This window comes from Schistocerca piceifrons, chromosome 9 (assembly GCF_021461385.2).
Source record: "Schistocerca piceifrons isolate TAMUIC-IGC-003096 chromosome 9, iqSchPice1.1, whole genome shotgun sequence".
Taxonomy (NCBI): domain Eukaryota; kingdom Metazoa; phylum Arthropoda; class Insecta; order Orthoptera; family Acrididae; genus Schistocerca; species Schistocerca piceifrons.
In genome coordinates, this window is record NC_060146.1 from 148,127,694 (window position 1) to 148,144,688 (window position 16,995).

The window sequence follows — 16,995 nt, forward strand, 5'->3', positions numbered from 1 at the left end:
GCGGTTCTTCCCACTACCTATCAGGAATTCTTCACTTTTGGCAACTGTATTTGACACTTACTAGCCTGTGTTTGTAAACCTAGACTGGCATAAATAAAAGCCTTTAGTCATAGCTCACACCTGAAGATGTCAGTCAGGTGCACCGATGACATATTGCAAAAATTTCATGACGAGATCAGCCTTTTGTGCAGGAACCATTCCTGTGAGAGGGTTAATACATAATGCACCCCATATCAAGCTAAAGTGCGCGTCATATATCTTGGCAGCCGAGTTTAGGTTCGTTCTGCGCATCTGACGTCACAAAACACAGTCAGCCAATGAACAGAGAACGACGTTGCCAAATCTCGACTGCAGTGCAGAGCACGGACGAGTGTCCTCAGTTTTAGAAACATTCAGTCATAAATAAAGTAATAGAACAAAAGCAATGTCTTGATAGCAGACTTTCTTTTATAGAAAGTTTGGAAAAAGCATTCTTTATACCAATTGCTTCATATTCTATTAATTAATTAAACCATACAAGCAATAAAACTCCTAATTCAGGCGATAGCAAGGAAAGGTGTTTGTTTCAATCTCACGAACTGCTTTTTCGCAATAAAGAACAGCGGTAATTGTTTATTTCCTATTGTACTTTGACGAAGCGTGAGTAATTCATAGTCATACCAACAGTGTTTATAAGTAGTTGCGTGAGGTGTTAGAGTCCTTATGGAGTTACACTCTTCAATGAGCTGAGGTAGCAGAACGGTTAAGGTGTTGGGCTGCCAAGTGAAAGGTTATGAGTTCAAACCTTGTGCGGTGCTTAATATTTTCTTTATTTAAAAACAATATTGGAGTGCCTTACTTCACGAATTTTATTCGTTTGAATGAAATTTCTAGTGCTTTGCCTCTTCATTAACTTTTTCGCTGCTGCAGACACGTGCTCCCCGCATTTTGCGCTGTGCATCACTGCACTTCTCGCCTGTGCAGACACATGGTGTTCCCACTGCTTTGACACACTTATCATTCGATTTCACAAAAACTATTTGTCCAAAAAATTTGATTTTTACACGTCTTCTTGACTGATACCTTCCCCCCATAAATGACTTAATTTTGTTTTGATGTGCAGCATTAAATGTAGTAAACCATTGCACGAAATTTTGAAGAGTTTGCAGAGGTAAAAGTCCACAGCGTATACTTTCCGTATGGTCGATTTTAGTTGCCACAATGTTGAGAATGAAATGTGGACAAGATACCTAAATTTCATATAATATTTACTGTATAACAATATCTCATTTAATTCAAGTACCACATAGGTGTCGTATGTAATATTGAGAAATATTCCGTCTTTCGCGACTGTAATAAAAGTTTTATTTACACAGGGCGCGTTTGGCTTTATTTTAAAGCACTTCCATCGGTGAAAGGTATGGCACATACACAATGGTATTCATGTTCTATTTCTTGTTTTTGTTCCTATTTCTTGTTTTTGTTCCACAGTCGCAGTTTTACCAATGGTATTGAAATATATCCCTCTTCTGCAATTGTAATAAGCGACTTATTTAGACCAGACGCGTTTCTCTCTTTTGAAGTATCATAAGAGGACTGTATTTTGTGTCCTCCATTGCCAAGTCACCTTTCGTAGTTTTGTGCTGCGGTAGCACAATATTCAACGTTTGTGTTGGCTCATCAGTGTTTTAGCAAATAAATGCTGTTTGTGTGTGGCACACACAAAATTATATTTGACATAGCTCTGAGCACTTCACTGACAGACGGTATATTCGAGCCTTAATGTTTTTGTAAGTCCACAGTTTTGTTTAATGTATTTTGTCTACTTCCTTTTGATTGATTGAAGTGCTTTAAAATGAAGCCAAACGTGCCCAGTGTAAGTAAAACTTTTGTTACAGTCGCGAAAGGTGGAATATTTTTCAATATTACATACGACACTTATGTGGTACTTAAATTAAATGAAATATATAGGTATCTTGTCCACATTTCACTCTCAACATTGTGGCAACTAAAATCGACCATCCGAAAAGTATACTCTATGGACTTTACCTCTGCAAACTCTTCAAAATTTCGTGCAATGGTTTACTATATTTAATGCTGCATAATAACTGTGTTGAACATCGAAACAAAATTAAGTCATTTATGGGGGGAAGGTATCAGTCAAGAAGATAGGTAAAAATCTAATTTTTGAGCCAAATAGTTTTTGTGGAATCGAGTGATAAAGAGTGTCAAAGCAGTCAGAACACAATGTGTCTGCAAGGGCGAGCAGTGCAGTGACAAAATCGCCCACAGCACGGAATGCAGGGAGCACGTCTTTGTAGCAGCGAAAGGGTTAATGCGGCCGTGGTGGCTTTACTTCATGAACTGCGCACTCCCCCCTAAACGTAAACTTGCGAACTATGCTATACTATGGCGCTGCTTCTCTTGGCGCGTGCGTCGTGTGCAACTGGCAACGCAGCAATCTCCCGCGTCTAGGCGGGCATGCGCGAGCCGCCAAGATAAAAGAATTGAACTATAGTGGTCAGCAACAGCAGATTTTTCTGACTGACCAGTCTGGTGGGACATTTGTGTTCATCTCACATCTTCAACAATGTAATATGCCTGCCCAATGTACGATTTCTCACACCACCATGGGATATTGTATTTTCCCGATCTCCTCGGACTGAGGCCACCTTTTAATGAAACTAGCATTATTTAGACTCGTGCTGGAGGCTGGAAGACACATCTTTTTATAAATTTCTTGAGAAGCCTGTCAAACTTGGCATGGAAACCATCCTTTTTGAGTTCCCCGTGACTCCTGGTTGTTCATGATGTCCAGTGATAGAGGTAGTGTCGTGTTACTGGCAAGCTCTTGGGATCTGATAAGGCTCATGGTATGTGAATGAGAGTTGGTAATAAATTGTGCCTCTTTTCTAAATTTAATTGCAGTATCACTGAACCCTTGAAGGGGGGAGGGGGTTTTGGGTAGGTCTAGGTCTAGGTCTAGGGCACCTACCTTAAAAATTTAATTTGAATTTTTTTGTTGTTGCAACATAAAATGCAGTCCACATTCTTTGCTGAAGCATTAATATTTTATTTTCAACAGGGTTAAATTTTGCATAACGAGGCTAATGAACATATGCCCATTCCTATTTTGTAAAAAATTTTACCATAAAAAATATTATTTTGTAGAATCAAAGGCAGCAGCTGCATCCTGGCCTTAAGTCTATCTTGTTAGGATCTTCAGCAGACATGGCAGGTTCATGACTCAAAGCAGATGAAGTTTATTTGACTATGATATTCACCTGTTCCATGGGAAGCAAATAATAATAATAATAATAATAACAATAATAATATTTGACATCACTTGTGATTGTGCCAGCAATAAGAGTGCAAATGCCAGATTCAACAGTTTTGTGACACTTAAACCACTGTTTTGAGAGGGGTAATGATAACTAGCAGCTTGCAAATACAGATCAGTGAGAGGGCACAAAGCCAGGACATTAGACCAGTCACTCATCTATTGCCCAAGTGCAGATGCTGGGATTCGAGGCCTGTAGCTGTGTTCTCCAAATTGTAGATGCAGAAGTCCATAACAAAGCAGTGATATGGTGAGGGGTTCTGGAAGTCATTGTCCCCACCTCCTGCCACCAGTGTATTTTTGGAGAAAAAACTTATAAATTGACGAGAGACTGTAGCTCTCCACCATTGCACCTCGAGATGACGAGCAACAGCCTCATCGAAATATTGTGCAATTTCTGTGACAGTATCCGACACGATGCCTGAGAACCTGTGAAGGTGGACCTAACTTAGTATCTCCATCTAGAAAGTGAATACTTTATATTTGCACTTGCCTGAATAAGTTGCACTTTGGTAGCCTCGATTTCCCTGATAGTGTAGATTTCTTCAGAATTTACAGTAAGCTTTGTTTCCCCACATGAAGGAAGATGAAATCAGTGGAGTATTATATTTGCAGGGACGGCGTTACGTGTGACGACATCGACAGCGGCATCTGTTAAGGCACAGCAACAGCAGCAACAACAGCAACAGCAGCAGCAAGTGTCTGCTCCCACGGCCAGCCTCATACAGATACCGGGAGCAGCGACGCAGTTTGCGGTGGTGTCGCAGGGCAGCCTGTTGTCAGTGGCAGGCAGCGGAGCCAGTGCACAGACGACCTCTGCCCCCAGAATACTGCAGGCTACCCAGTTACAGCAGCAGGTAATACAGTACACCGACAGGTGGATGAGCTCGTGAAGAAAGCAGTAGCAATGTAGTGAAAACAGTCTTGATCGTCTTGTGCTCCACATCTGATTAGTGTTAATATTAATAACCATCAGAGCTGTCTTAATGTACATTTACTTTTTTACTAGTTATATGCCCCTGCTTTGCAATGGAAGTTAAAGAAGGGCCTTTTCGTAATGTTGCTTTTTAGGGTTCCGTACATCAGTTGGAAAAAAACATGACCCTCATAGGATCGCTTCATCAATAAATTAGTTTTTCCTGGACAAGAAGTCAAATATATTATGAGTGTTCCAAGAAAAGGTACAGAACAACTCTGTTGGTATCACTGAAGTTTTTATTCAAAAGTTATCATCAGAGGCCTGAGCACAAATATCCCACTGTTTCATGAGCTGAAAGGTTCTCTTTTCCCAGAATTCCTGTGACTTCAAGGAACCTAATGTCTCCATCCCTGGGTAATGATACTGCACAGTGCTGGAGAAATTATGATACGCAATTGAGGTGAAACATCCAGGAAACCTGCGACATATGGTGTTGCTGATTAGTGATATTGCATGTCCCTATATCACAAATGTCATAAAAAAGAAGTTACGCCAACTCACATGGGAGACATTCTAGCATCCACCCTACAGTCCTGATCTCCCTCATGTGATTATCTGGTCCCTTAAAAAAGGCCTTCCTCGAAATCAATAAGCAACTGGGCCCAGTAATCAAAGAACAGAGTGATTGTGTTTGTTATTCGACATCCAGGGTTTCCATTGGCTGCAGACCTTACAGTAACCTAACTCCTGCCAAATAATGTGTTGCACACTACAGAAGCTGATGTTGAGATCATGAACGGCTATGCACCGTTGCGCTCTAATCACATCTTTGATCCTCCGCTTGTTGTTGTCCGTAATGGGTGAGGCTGCTCTCCTATATCGACTGGTGTTTTGTGTTGAATCATGACCAGCACAGAACTTGGCACACCGTGGCACGGTGGTGGCCTTCGACAGATGTGCTGCCCCACACACATTCTTCTTTCTCCAGTGGATGTCTATTGGTGTTTGACCTTCAGCAGCCAAGAAATGAATAACAGCATGTTGCTCCTGTTTGGACACATTTGGTTATAATGTTGCTATAGTTCATGTTTCAGTATTTACTACATGCATGTCAGAAAGACATGAATGCCACACTGATCCCTTGCCAACATTTCACTGCTTATATACCCACATCGGAGTCATGCTGCATTGTAAATATGCTGCAGCGACATTCTCAAATGCAAATGTTTTGATTGTCCCTTAGTGTGGTTATCTTATTGCCTAGATGTGGTCATTATCGAAGTAAATTAAGTATTATCCACAGTTAAAGTGCTTCTCAGAGTGTTATCTTTAGCTACATACATCTCACAAACATGGTTGTTATTATTGTTTGTCAGCAATCTTTCTTGTCTTTTTTAACTCTCAGGAATATAAACTGAACATTATAAAATTTTGTAAACTTAAATGTCAAAGATAGTGACCCGATGTAAATTTCTTCATTGAAAGTTATTATATGCTGACAGTTTGAGCATACAAACTTCTATTGAAGTACCTGATTTGCTGCAAACAGTACTGTAGTATCTGATACAAGACCAGATTCAGCATTATCTGCTACATGAGATTCAGTATTGCAGCAGTATGTCTGATACATGGCGTAATACACTGTAATATGGAACATAATGAATACAGTATTTTTCAGACTATAAGACATGATCGACTACAAGACACACCTTAATTTTTAAGCAGTTTTTTTAAATAACATTTAACCATTTTTGTTATTAGATTGCAAAGCCAGACTAGAACAAAAATCTGAAGTTTATAAAACCGAACTGACCTTTAAAATCCCTGAAAATCGTCATCTGAACTTTCATTACTTATCCTGCACTTGTTGAAAGATTTAAAGATAATGCCTTCTTTTACTCTAGGCCACAACTGTTTTATCCAATTACACACTTGTTTGATTGTAGGTCATTTGAAAGCTCCGTTCGCTGTGAATTCATGTTGGGTTTCATCCATCGTCCATTTGTTGCATTTCTCACTCATGTACACTTTAAATGGTTTATTTATCAAGACATCAAGAGGTTGCAATTGTGAAGTAAGTCTTCCCAGAATAACAGCAAGCTCTGTTCTTTCCCTGTCTCAGTTTCTCTTTCACAGAATTTTCCAAATGACTACTAAACTGATATGACACAAGAAGAGAACTCTTCATCAGAAAAGTGCCTTTCCTTTCCTCAGATACACTGTGAATCTATAACTTTGTACCAGCCTTGTCCATCCAGCTCTAATCATGTGTGTGAACAACACCATCTGGCGATTTTTCAGATAGTTTTGACATTGTTTTGTGGCTGAAAATGGTCATCGGATTAAGTTTAGTACCATCAGCACAACATGAAAGGACGACAGTGTAGTGCATTTTTTCATGTCCACTTGTTTTTGTAGTTACAGTTTTAGTATCTTTAATGGCAACAGCATATTACAAGGAACATCAGATGTCAGAGGAGTTTCGTCCATATTCACTATTTGGCGTAGTTCCACACTGGTTTTCATTCAGTGTTGAATAATAAAGCGAAGGGAAGATAATGTTTTCTCTTCATACTCTTGTGCAATTTTCTGAGATATTTTGGTTTTGATTCACATGCTAAGTCCACGATACTTCTTAAACTTGTAGTACCAACCAACTCCATCCTTAAAGTCTGCTGAGCTTCACTGTAGCGCTGGGTTATGAGTATGTATTTGAATCATTTTCGTATGAATTCCAATGCCATTTTGATGGTGTCCTTGAATCAGTTTCAGTAAGTCATCTTCTAGTTTTGGTCATTTGCATTCAGTCCTCTATTTGCACATTTAGTCTTCTTAATTTTTTCTGTTATTCTTTACTAGCCTGCAAAATGCGAAAGGTTTTCTTTTGTTGGTGGTGGGCCAAAATGTTGCTCAGCTGATCTGTTTCTGCAGTCTTCTATTACTTTCAATTTACAGCCTGCACCGTATAAATACCTTTTATTTTTTCCATTACGAAACTAGCTACTGAGAAAAATATTCTAGGGTTACTGATAACACAAATCTCTTTCAATTCAATTTAACTGGCACAGTAGACTGCATGACACGTCATAGGCTAGACGGTGATCTTGGTTTGTGATAACGGGGTGGGAGGAAGACAGTGTTAGCAAGCATCTGAATCCTCTCATGTTCGTTGCATTGGTGTACTGCTGTTGTCAGTTGGATCCAATGTTGCCAATAGAGATTTTTCCTGCAGCATCGAATATATGGCCATTTTTAAGAATGGCGGGAATTTTAATATCAAACACTGGACATTTTTGTGTTTCTTTTGAGTATAAGATGCACCTGAATTTTGGAGGCAATTTTTCAAAGAAAGAAGTGTGTCCTGTAGGATATGAAATACAGTATAAGGTGACCAATGAAAATTTGTTTCAAACTGGAATTCTAAATCACATTGAATTAAAGTGATCCATATACTTAATGGTAGGATGAGCCACTGTCATCCACCAAATCCGAAATTCCCGCATTGGTGCTGTTCTGTTTCACATACAACACTAAGACTCTTTGGTAGTAGCATTTGGAAATTATAGGTGGGAACGTCAGAGATAGTGAAAGTTTGAGACACACATAAAAGCATTGTCAAATAGCCTAACTATTTATGAAAGCAGGAAATCTGGGCTAAAACTGTGATCTGGCACACTAATTTTCAGTTGGTGTGACATATTAATTCTCATGTTGCAAATGTAGAATTTTGTATCAAGTACTGTCAGAGAGTGCAGTCCAAGGTACTGAGAACTGTAAATTGTTTCTTAAACAGAATGAGTAGACAAAGCATATTAACCCTTACTAAGCACAGGAACAAGATCACCTGAAAATCAAATTTATAGCTTTACAAGTGGGATTTTTAATTCAAGTGTACAAGCTTTTGCTGTCCTCCTTTTCCTGCACCCACCCTCCTTTCCCCTCACCCCTTCCCCATTCTCACCACGTACCTCCCCCCCCCCCCCCCCCCCCCCGCCCCCGCCACCAAATCTCTTCCTTATCTCTTATCAATTAGGTGGCATATTGGTAACACACTGGTTTGTTATCACTTTAAATCCCCGTCTGACCATCCAGATGTAGGTTTCCAGTGGATTCCCTAGATTGCTTAGGGTAAATGACAGAATGATTTCTCAGGAAAGGACACGACTTACTTCCTTTCCTGCCCCCAAGGGTGTGCTTTTTTCTAGCGACCCCATTGTTAACTGAATGTGAATATCTAATCTTCCTTCATTTTTAGCATTCCGTACGTCAGTCGGTAACAATGGAACCCTAGTACAGTACCCCCTGTGTTATCTGTTTGTCTGAGCCAAAGATACCCTTTGTGAATGGAAAGAATTACCCCAGACTATAATGCCGTATGTCATGTATGAATAAAAATAAGCAAAGTAGACTAATTTTTCTGTTGGGCTCTCACTTCTTGCACATACTGCTCTAATAGTAAATATAGCAGCAGTCAGTTTTTGAAGAAGGTCCTTATCATGGGATTTTTATGACAGCTCACCATCTATCTGAACACACAGAAATTTGAAATGTTGAGATTCTGTGCAATCAGAATGTAAGTTTTTGTTTAGTTGTTTGTTTGGAGCTGTAAAAACTGAGTCTTCCTGTGATTTATATCTTGAACAGTTGCACTCAACATTGTTCACTACCAATTAGTGTCGTCAGCAAACAGGAATACTTTCAAATCATCTGTCAAGGGGCATACACGAGGTATGTGAGAAAAGTAATGAGGCTGGTTTTTTACCTATCAAAGTTTTTTTTTTTTTTTTCAAACAACAATATTGTCCGTTTCAAAGTAGTTCCCTTTGGCAGCTATACACTGGCAGAGTTTTGTTCTCAGTTTTGGTAGTGGCACTGAAGGGCTTCAACTGATGGGGTCTTTAATATGTCGTCATATTCTTTTAAATGTTGTCCAGGGTCCCAAAATGGCATCCTTTTAACATATTTTTAAATTTCAGGAAAAGAAGAGAGTTACAAAGTTACAAGGACCCAAATCAGGTGACCAGGGGACCTGTGGAACAGCAGAAATGCCTTTTGAGATAAAAAAATTCCATGATGGAAGTAGCCATGTAACATAGGGGGTTGCAATGATGCAACGTCCACTCATCTGCAATGTCCACTCTCACTGAATTCACCTTTTTCCTGAGCTTTTCAAGGACATCTTTGTAAAACACTTGGTTGACAGTTTGTCCTGAAGGAACAAAATCCTTCTGCATGATACTTCCACTGTCAAAAAAGCAAATCAGCATTGTTTTGATCTTTGATGTGCCCATTCAAGCTGTTTCCTGTCGAGGAGATGTCTCAGTGTGCCCCTACCAGTTTGCCACAGAATCATACTCAAAAATCCAAGGTTCATCGCCTGTGATCACCTGGCTGAACCATTCATGGTCATTGGCAATCCTCTCAAGAAGATCAATTCACACATTTGTTTGACCATCCTTCTGCTCATTTTTGAGGTTTCCCGGCAACATTTTGGCACAAACCTTTCATGTGTCTGAAACTTCGGCCACAATCTGATGTACAGTCAAAGTTTTTAAGTTTAATTGGTCACCCGTCAGCCTTATTGTTAAATGTTGGTTTGATCTGACAAGATGTTCTTGTTGGCTTTGGAAGTTGTAGCTCCCCGTGAATGAGGTTTATCTTCAGCTAATGTGTGCCAGTGAAACCCTTGTGCTCTTGATTAGGAATATTCCCTGTAGGTCTGTTTCAGCTTTTCACAGGTCACACTTGCAAATTCCCCAAGTTTTAACACAAAACATTGCTGTAAATTCTGCTCTTCCATTTTTTGTAACACACAGCAAAAACACTTCACTGATGTCTGTCTCAAAAATTACGTGACGGTTGTATGGAGCTGAAACTCTGACTGAGCATCTCGAAGGGTCTACACAAATAGAGCAACACAGCATTGCCAGATCACTTGCAGTGCCGTCAGTCTCATTACTTTTTTCACACACCTCATATACAGGATGTGTGGAAATTCCCATTACAAACTTCCAGAACTTGTATAGGTTCGTGAGTAATAATATTTTGGATGGGAGCCCATGTCTGGAAGTGTCATCCAATGATGCTACAAAGTGTCAAAGTTATAGGTGGCGGCACCTGTAAATTTATGTACATACAGGGTGATTTAATGATCATGTTGCAAACTTTCAGGTGAGATGGAGATGATAAATGTATCATTATGGCAGCCATCAATACTGACTAATCAGCTGACACTTAATATAGACACTTAACAAAATTAACTTACACCCAATCACTGTAATAAATGTTAGTTGACTGTAGTTATTATTTTGGCAGCTGCACATTTCTGTCATTTGACAATAAGAGATTGTGAGAGATGCCTGCCATACACTGTATGGGAGGTGCGGATCACTACAAGTTCCATACTGGTGTACCTGGTACTGAACTTTCTTATTGTGCTTTAAATACATACTTTTTTTTAAATTTTGCAGCAACAGCAGCAGGCAGCAGTGAAACTGGTGCAAACGCAGGGCGGCACCATCGCGAGCACTGCACAAGCAACGCAGCTGAGAGTCGTGGGGACGGCAGGCGCTGCAACGGCAGCTGGCATCAACTTGGCACACATCGGTGGCAAGCCCGTCATCATCGCGGCAGGCAAAGGGCAGGCAGCAGGCCAGGTGAGACACACCATGCCATGCCACACAAGTTTCGGTCACTTCTCGTAGTGCGATTGGGTATGACCAGACAAAATAATCAAGTACAGAGCACCGTGATATACCTTGTTTTTACGAGACCATTTTTTTGCATACCACTACATATGTAAATACATAGCTGTACCACTTTTATTATCTGTGTAGTTGCAGGTTCTTACTGGGAATATTTATTGTTAGTATGCAGATATATTTTGTTGTCATGGTCTTCAGTCTGAAGTACAATTTGTTGCACCTCTCCACACCTGTCTGTCATGTGCAAGACTCTTCATCTCTGCATAACTACCAAAACCTATATCCACTTGAACCTGCCTAATGTACTGAAGCCTTGGTCTCTTTCTATTGATGTAACTCCCCCCCCCCCCCCCCTCCTCTCCCCCGAAAATGTGCGCACCCAATTCCTTCCATTACCAAACTGTCAATTCTCAATTCTTTGATGCATCAGGATGTATTCTGTCAACTGATCCCTTCTTTGAGTCATTTTATGCCATAAAATTTCTTTTCTCCCTAATTCAGTTCAGTGTCTCCTCACTAATTACTTGATACACCCATCTCCTGTAGAACATTTCAAAAACCTTTACCTTGAGGGAAATTCAAAATCGGTATACAACATTGTAACAGGAGACACAACTTTAATATACACTGAAGAGCCAAAGAAACTGGTACACCTTTTAGAGCTCCTGTGAGCACGCAGAAGTGCCGCAACACGATGTGGCATGACTTAACTAATGTCTGAAGTAGTGCTGGAGGAAACATACACCATGAATCCTGCAGGACTGTCCATAAATCTGTAAGAATATGAGGGGATGCAGATCTCTTCTGAACAGCATGTTGCAAGGCATCCCAGATATGCTCAATAATGTTCATGTCTGGGGAGTTTGGTGGCCAGCAGGTGTGTTTAAACTCAGAAGAGTGTTATACTAGAGGCACTTTGTACCAATTCTGGATGTGTGGGGTGATGCATTGTCTTGCTGGAATTGTGCCAACCACAGCATTGTATTCTGCCTGTTTACAGTTCTCTGTATTTGAATAGGCATGTCTATACCAGTTTCTTTGGCACCTCAGTGTCTTTGCAAGAGCTGAAAACTAAAACAACTGTCACTTGTTTGCATGTTCCAAGATGAACTGAAACTGATAAAAGTTATTCATTCATGAAGCACTTCTGAGAAAATGTCAGCTTGCTTCTACAAGTACTCTGGACATATGACTGTTCTGCTAGAGGATTGAAGAGCAGTTAATGCCAGATGGTACCAGTATACTACAATTTGTTTGCCACAAGTCATTGGTGAAATCGGGAAAAACAACTGAAAATATTGCTACATTCTTCATCACAGCAAATCCAGTTGTCAAACAGCACCTCAAACAACTGATTATTTGTCCATACTCGCCCAGTTTATTACCTGATGACTTCTAATTGCTTTTGAACAGAGGTTGTGTGGACATCTGATTTTCATCAACTCAAGAAGCTACTGTGTCATTCTGGAACTGTTTCTGAGGTGTCAACATCAGAGTAGCAAAAACTTTTCCATAATTGGTTCAGATGTACACAGTCTGTGCATATTGTACATTAAAGGCTGTCACGCCAGTTTCTGTCTATATATATGGGTAATCTCAGGAACTTGTGTAGGTGTTTTGATAAAGTTTTCACTAATAGATAAACTGATTCACAAGGAAGGTTTGTGTATATCACTACATATTGTGAACAAGTTGCCTGGCTGTATATATTAAGCGCTACCGATGCAAAACTGGAAGGGTCACTAGTAGTGTATAAATTTTAAAGGGGAGTGCTTTGGGAAACAGTTTATACCAAAAACTTTTTTCTTTCATTGTTCTTGGTAAAAGGTAAAAGTGGAACTTCTGCTCTAATGAGGGAAACTTATGCATTGATCCTCTTTGATTTTCTTCATAGTTACAGGTTATCAACTTCCTTAAACAATAAAACACAACTCTCAAAAAAATTGGAATAGTTGTCTTTGAACAGTATATAATTTTTGAGTGCTGTCAACTGTAAAACAGTTCAACTTCATAATCGTACTCACGAGTAGCTCAGTACGTAGCATAGAAGTCAAGTAATTGTGAAAGCACTAGTCCAGATCTCACTAGTAGAAGCTTTTTCTCACTTTTATTTAAATTTGCTATTTATCAACAAATGGAAATGTTTAAAAAATCGAATTGTAATTATTTGCTTAAAATAAGATTTTTTATTCTTAATTACTAATCACATGAAAATTTTCACAAGAAATTAAAGTTGGTACAAAAATACAAAATGTCAAGTAGAAAATAAAATACTTAGATTAAACAGTGTACACGTACACACACACACACACACACACACACACACACAGTGATCGCTCAGGTGCCCCTACCAATGTCGTTTTATGCAACCTGCAATTCTGTCCTTCAAAAACCACACATGAGATTGTCATATTTTCTTGCTCAATACGTGCGCACTATTAGTCCTACAGAAAAAGGAACAGTATCTTTTTGTAGGAAATGAAAATTTTGTATTGGAACAAGCTTTTTCTGGCGGCCACATTTTTTGAGTTATTCAAGAAAAACATGCAAAAGTGAGCTTCGAATACACCTCTCTCCCCACTCTTAATCTTCACCGGTCAGCGTTTCTAGTATGTTGTTTGTGACACTCCCTCCTATCACTGTAAAAAAAAATTTCTGGCTTTATCAACTACTCCCAATATTCAACTTTTTTTGGTCTCTATTGATTGGTCTACTAAGTTGAGTGATTTGTGAACATTATTAATTTAAATATGCCCATGAGAATAATGAAAGGAAAATGAACTTTTGTAAACATTACGCTAAAACTACACTGAAACGCCCAAGAAACTGGTAAAGGCATGCAGTCAGCAAATGCCTATATAAGACTACAAGTGTCTGGCGCAGTTGTTAGACTGATTACTGGTGCTGCAATGGCAGGTAATCAAGATTTAAGTGAGTTTGAATGTGGTTTTATAGTCAGCACATGAGCAATGTGGCACAGCATCTCCGAGGTCACGATGAAGTCAGGATTTTGCCGTACGACCATTTCCCAAGTGTACCATGAATATCAGGAATCGCGTAAAACATCAAATCTCTGACATCACTGCAGCCCAAGAAAGATCCTGCAAGAATGGGACTGACGACAACTGTAGGGAATCGTTCAACATGACAAAAGTGCAGCCCTTCCACAAACTGCTGCAGATTTCAATGCTGGGCCGTCAACAAGTGTCAGCATGTGAACTGTTCAATGAAACATCATTGTTATGGGTTTCAGAGCCAAAGGCCCACTCGTGTACCCTTGATGATTGCGTGACACAAAGCTTTATGCCTCGCCTGGGGCCGTCAACACTGACATTGGACTGTTGATGACTGGAAGCGTGTTGCCTGGTCGGAGAGTCTCATTTAAAAGTGTGTCAAGCGGATGGATGTATACAGGTATGGAGACAACCTCATGAATCCACGGATCCTGCATGTCAGCAGGGGACTGTTCAAGCAGGTGGAGGCTCTGTAATGGTGTGGGGCGTGTGCAGTTGGAGTGATATATGACCCCTGATATGACTCTGATGTTTGACATGTAAGTAAGCATCCTGTCTGATCACCTGTACCCGCTCATGTCCGTTGTGCATTCTGAAGGACTTGGGTAATTCCAGAAGGACAATGCGACACCCCACACATCCATATTTGCTACAGAGTTCCTCCAGGAACACTCTTCTGAGTTTAAACTCTTCCGCTGGCCACCAAAGACTCCAGACATAAACATTATTGAGCATATCTGGGATGCCTTGCGATGTGCTGTTCAGAAGAGATCTCCACCCGCTTGTACTCCTATGGATTTATTGACAGGCCTGCAGGATTCATGGTGTATGTTCCCTCCAGCACTACTTCAGACATTAGTCGAGTCCATGCCACATCATGTTGTGGCGCTTCTGTGTGCTTGTGGGGGGCCTACACTATATTAGGTAGGTGTATCAGTTTCTTTGGCTCATCAGTGTAATTACATTGACAGTTCGATCCAGACTTAACTCTTACAAGCAAAGTAGTTTTGTGGTCAGCAGATGTCATGAATACAATAATGTAATTGTTTATTTTGTACAGCTAAAATTCACAAAATTGTTAGGTAAAATCTACATGAACTTCACTTTTACATTTGTAACTGCTCTACTGAGCCATTTGGTAGGGGCAGCTGAAACACACTGAGTGTGTATCTATTTTAAAAATTGAAGCAGAGTAATATTTTCTTCTGAATTTGGACAACTGTGGAACCTTAAGGCTTCTTGGACTTTCTTTTCATCTCTTCCCAGAACCTCTTCACTCTGCCATTTCTTTTCTTTATGTAGTATACATTATTATTTTATTATTACCGTAAGAAATCATTTGTAATCTATGTGTGGTACGTGCAGAATGTGCTGCTGACGACAACGCAAGCGAGCAGCGGGCAGACGCAGCAGCAGACGGTGGTCCTCGCGTCGAGGGCACAGGGCGGGGCCCTTGTGCTGCAACCGGGGGCTGCTGGCGGGGCGCAACAGATCCTGCTGCCACCGGGCGCTCTCAACCTGAAGACGCTGCAGGGACTCAAGGTCATCCCGCTGTCTCAGGCCACGGCAGCTGCTGCAGCGAAAGGTGCGTACTGGAATGGGTATAGGTGGCAGTGTAGTTTCTGCATTGCCTCTTATTTCTGCACTAAATTTCTGTTACAAATGAAATTATTGTCTTAGTAACTACTAAATAATTATCATAATTAACAGCATCTAGAAGGCACTTGTGGAAAGTAAAAGGGTTTTCTCGAAGTTCTTTCTTCTATGGCCAATAACAAGTAAGAAGCTGCACTAGCAGTGAACACAGAAAACCATTAAATCCTCTGCATGTTTCCATCACAAATTTCAGCTCTTAAGACACATTTCAATTTACAATAACACTACAACACGAATTTGAAACGCATGTAAATCGTAGTAATTGCTAAATAAAGTACAGTCTCTGCATGCAGCATGTAACGGTACCTCTGACCACCTTAAAACAGCAATTGATTCTAACGTTATACCTCTGCGAGGAATTTTTGAAAGTTGTGACCATGAGATAACCTAATGGAAACAGAACAATAAAACTAAGTTTTGTTTGTGAAACACCACAGCAATGTATAACAAACAGTAAAAGGTAGGTCAGGAACAGACATTCTCCCAGTACAAAAGCAGGTTGTAACATTACAGAATTAAACCGGTTGCCAGCCTAATTAGGCATTCTTGTGTCAAGCAAAATGATAAAACAGAGTGCTAAGGCTAACCTAACTTTCCTTCACGCGCACACACACACACACACACACACACACACACACACACACACACACACACACACACACTAAACTCTTTACTTATAACTGTTCATACAACAACAAAGCAACCTAACCTTGCAGATAATGTTCTACTAAGAAACAAGTGGCCAATGAGATAGTAAACAGTAATATATGCCTCTGAACAACATGTACCTTAAATGAACTAGGTGTAAACTAATGAAACTATTAGTAGTACTGAACAGGGAAAAGCTTGAAGTGATTCTGAATTGAAATCAGGGGGTCTGCTAATAATCATAATCTAGAACTTCATTACTTAGTACAGGGTCTCTATGCCCGTGCACTAACTAACTTGTATTAGAATAGATAACACAGTAAATAGTTCTTCCTTAAATTTTGTTTGAAGCAACTAAACAGAATGCATATCTACCTACACTGGCTTTGAAGGAGCCTTTGCATTGCTTCATTAACTAACTAGCCTAATACATGAGTGCCCTTAAACTTTCATGGTCTGAAGAACCATTCTTATTAACAAAACTATACCAGTATGTATGAGAAATGGTAAGTATTCTTACCATTAATTATTAATTAAGTAAATCACAACAAACTATAACTCTTTATATAACAAATGTGCTTTGATAAACAGTCTTTTGACATATTCAATACTCAAAAGTATAATTGGCTGTGCAAATGACAACACAACATTAAATTAAAGTTCAACCACTTTCTCATAATAAATTAGGCTACTCGGAACCAAATTCACTAGGATAGGAATCCTGGCCAGGTTTGT

General features: G+C 39.8%; 1 protein-coding gene across 1 annotated transcript in view; it reads left to right on the forward strand.

Annotated features, from left to right (window-relative positions):
* Window positions 1-16,995, forward strand: part of LOC124716771 (nuclear factor related to kappa-B-binding protein-like) — a 215,137-nt gene that overhangs the window by 171,650 nt on the left and 26,492 nt on the right. The window contains 3 exon segments of the mRNA XM_047243318.1: window positions 3,935-4,176; window positions 10,709-10,894; window positions 15,322-15,541. Coding sequence (XP_047099274.1) covers window positions 3,935-4,176; window positions 10,709-10,894; window positions 15,322-15,541 — 648 coding nt within the window.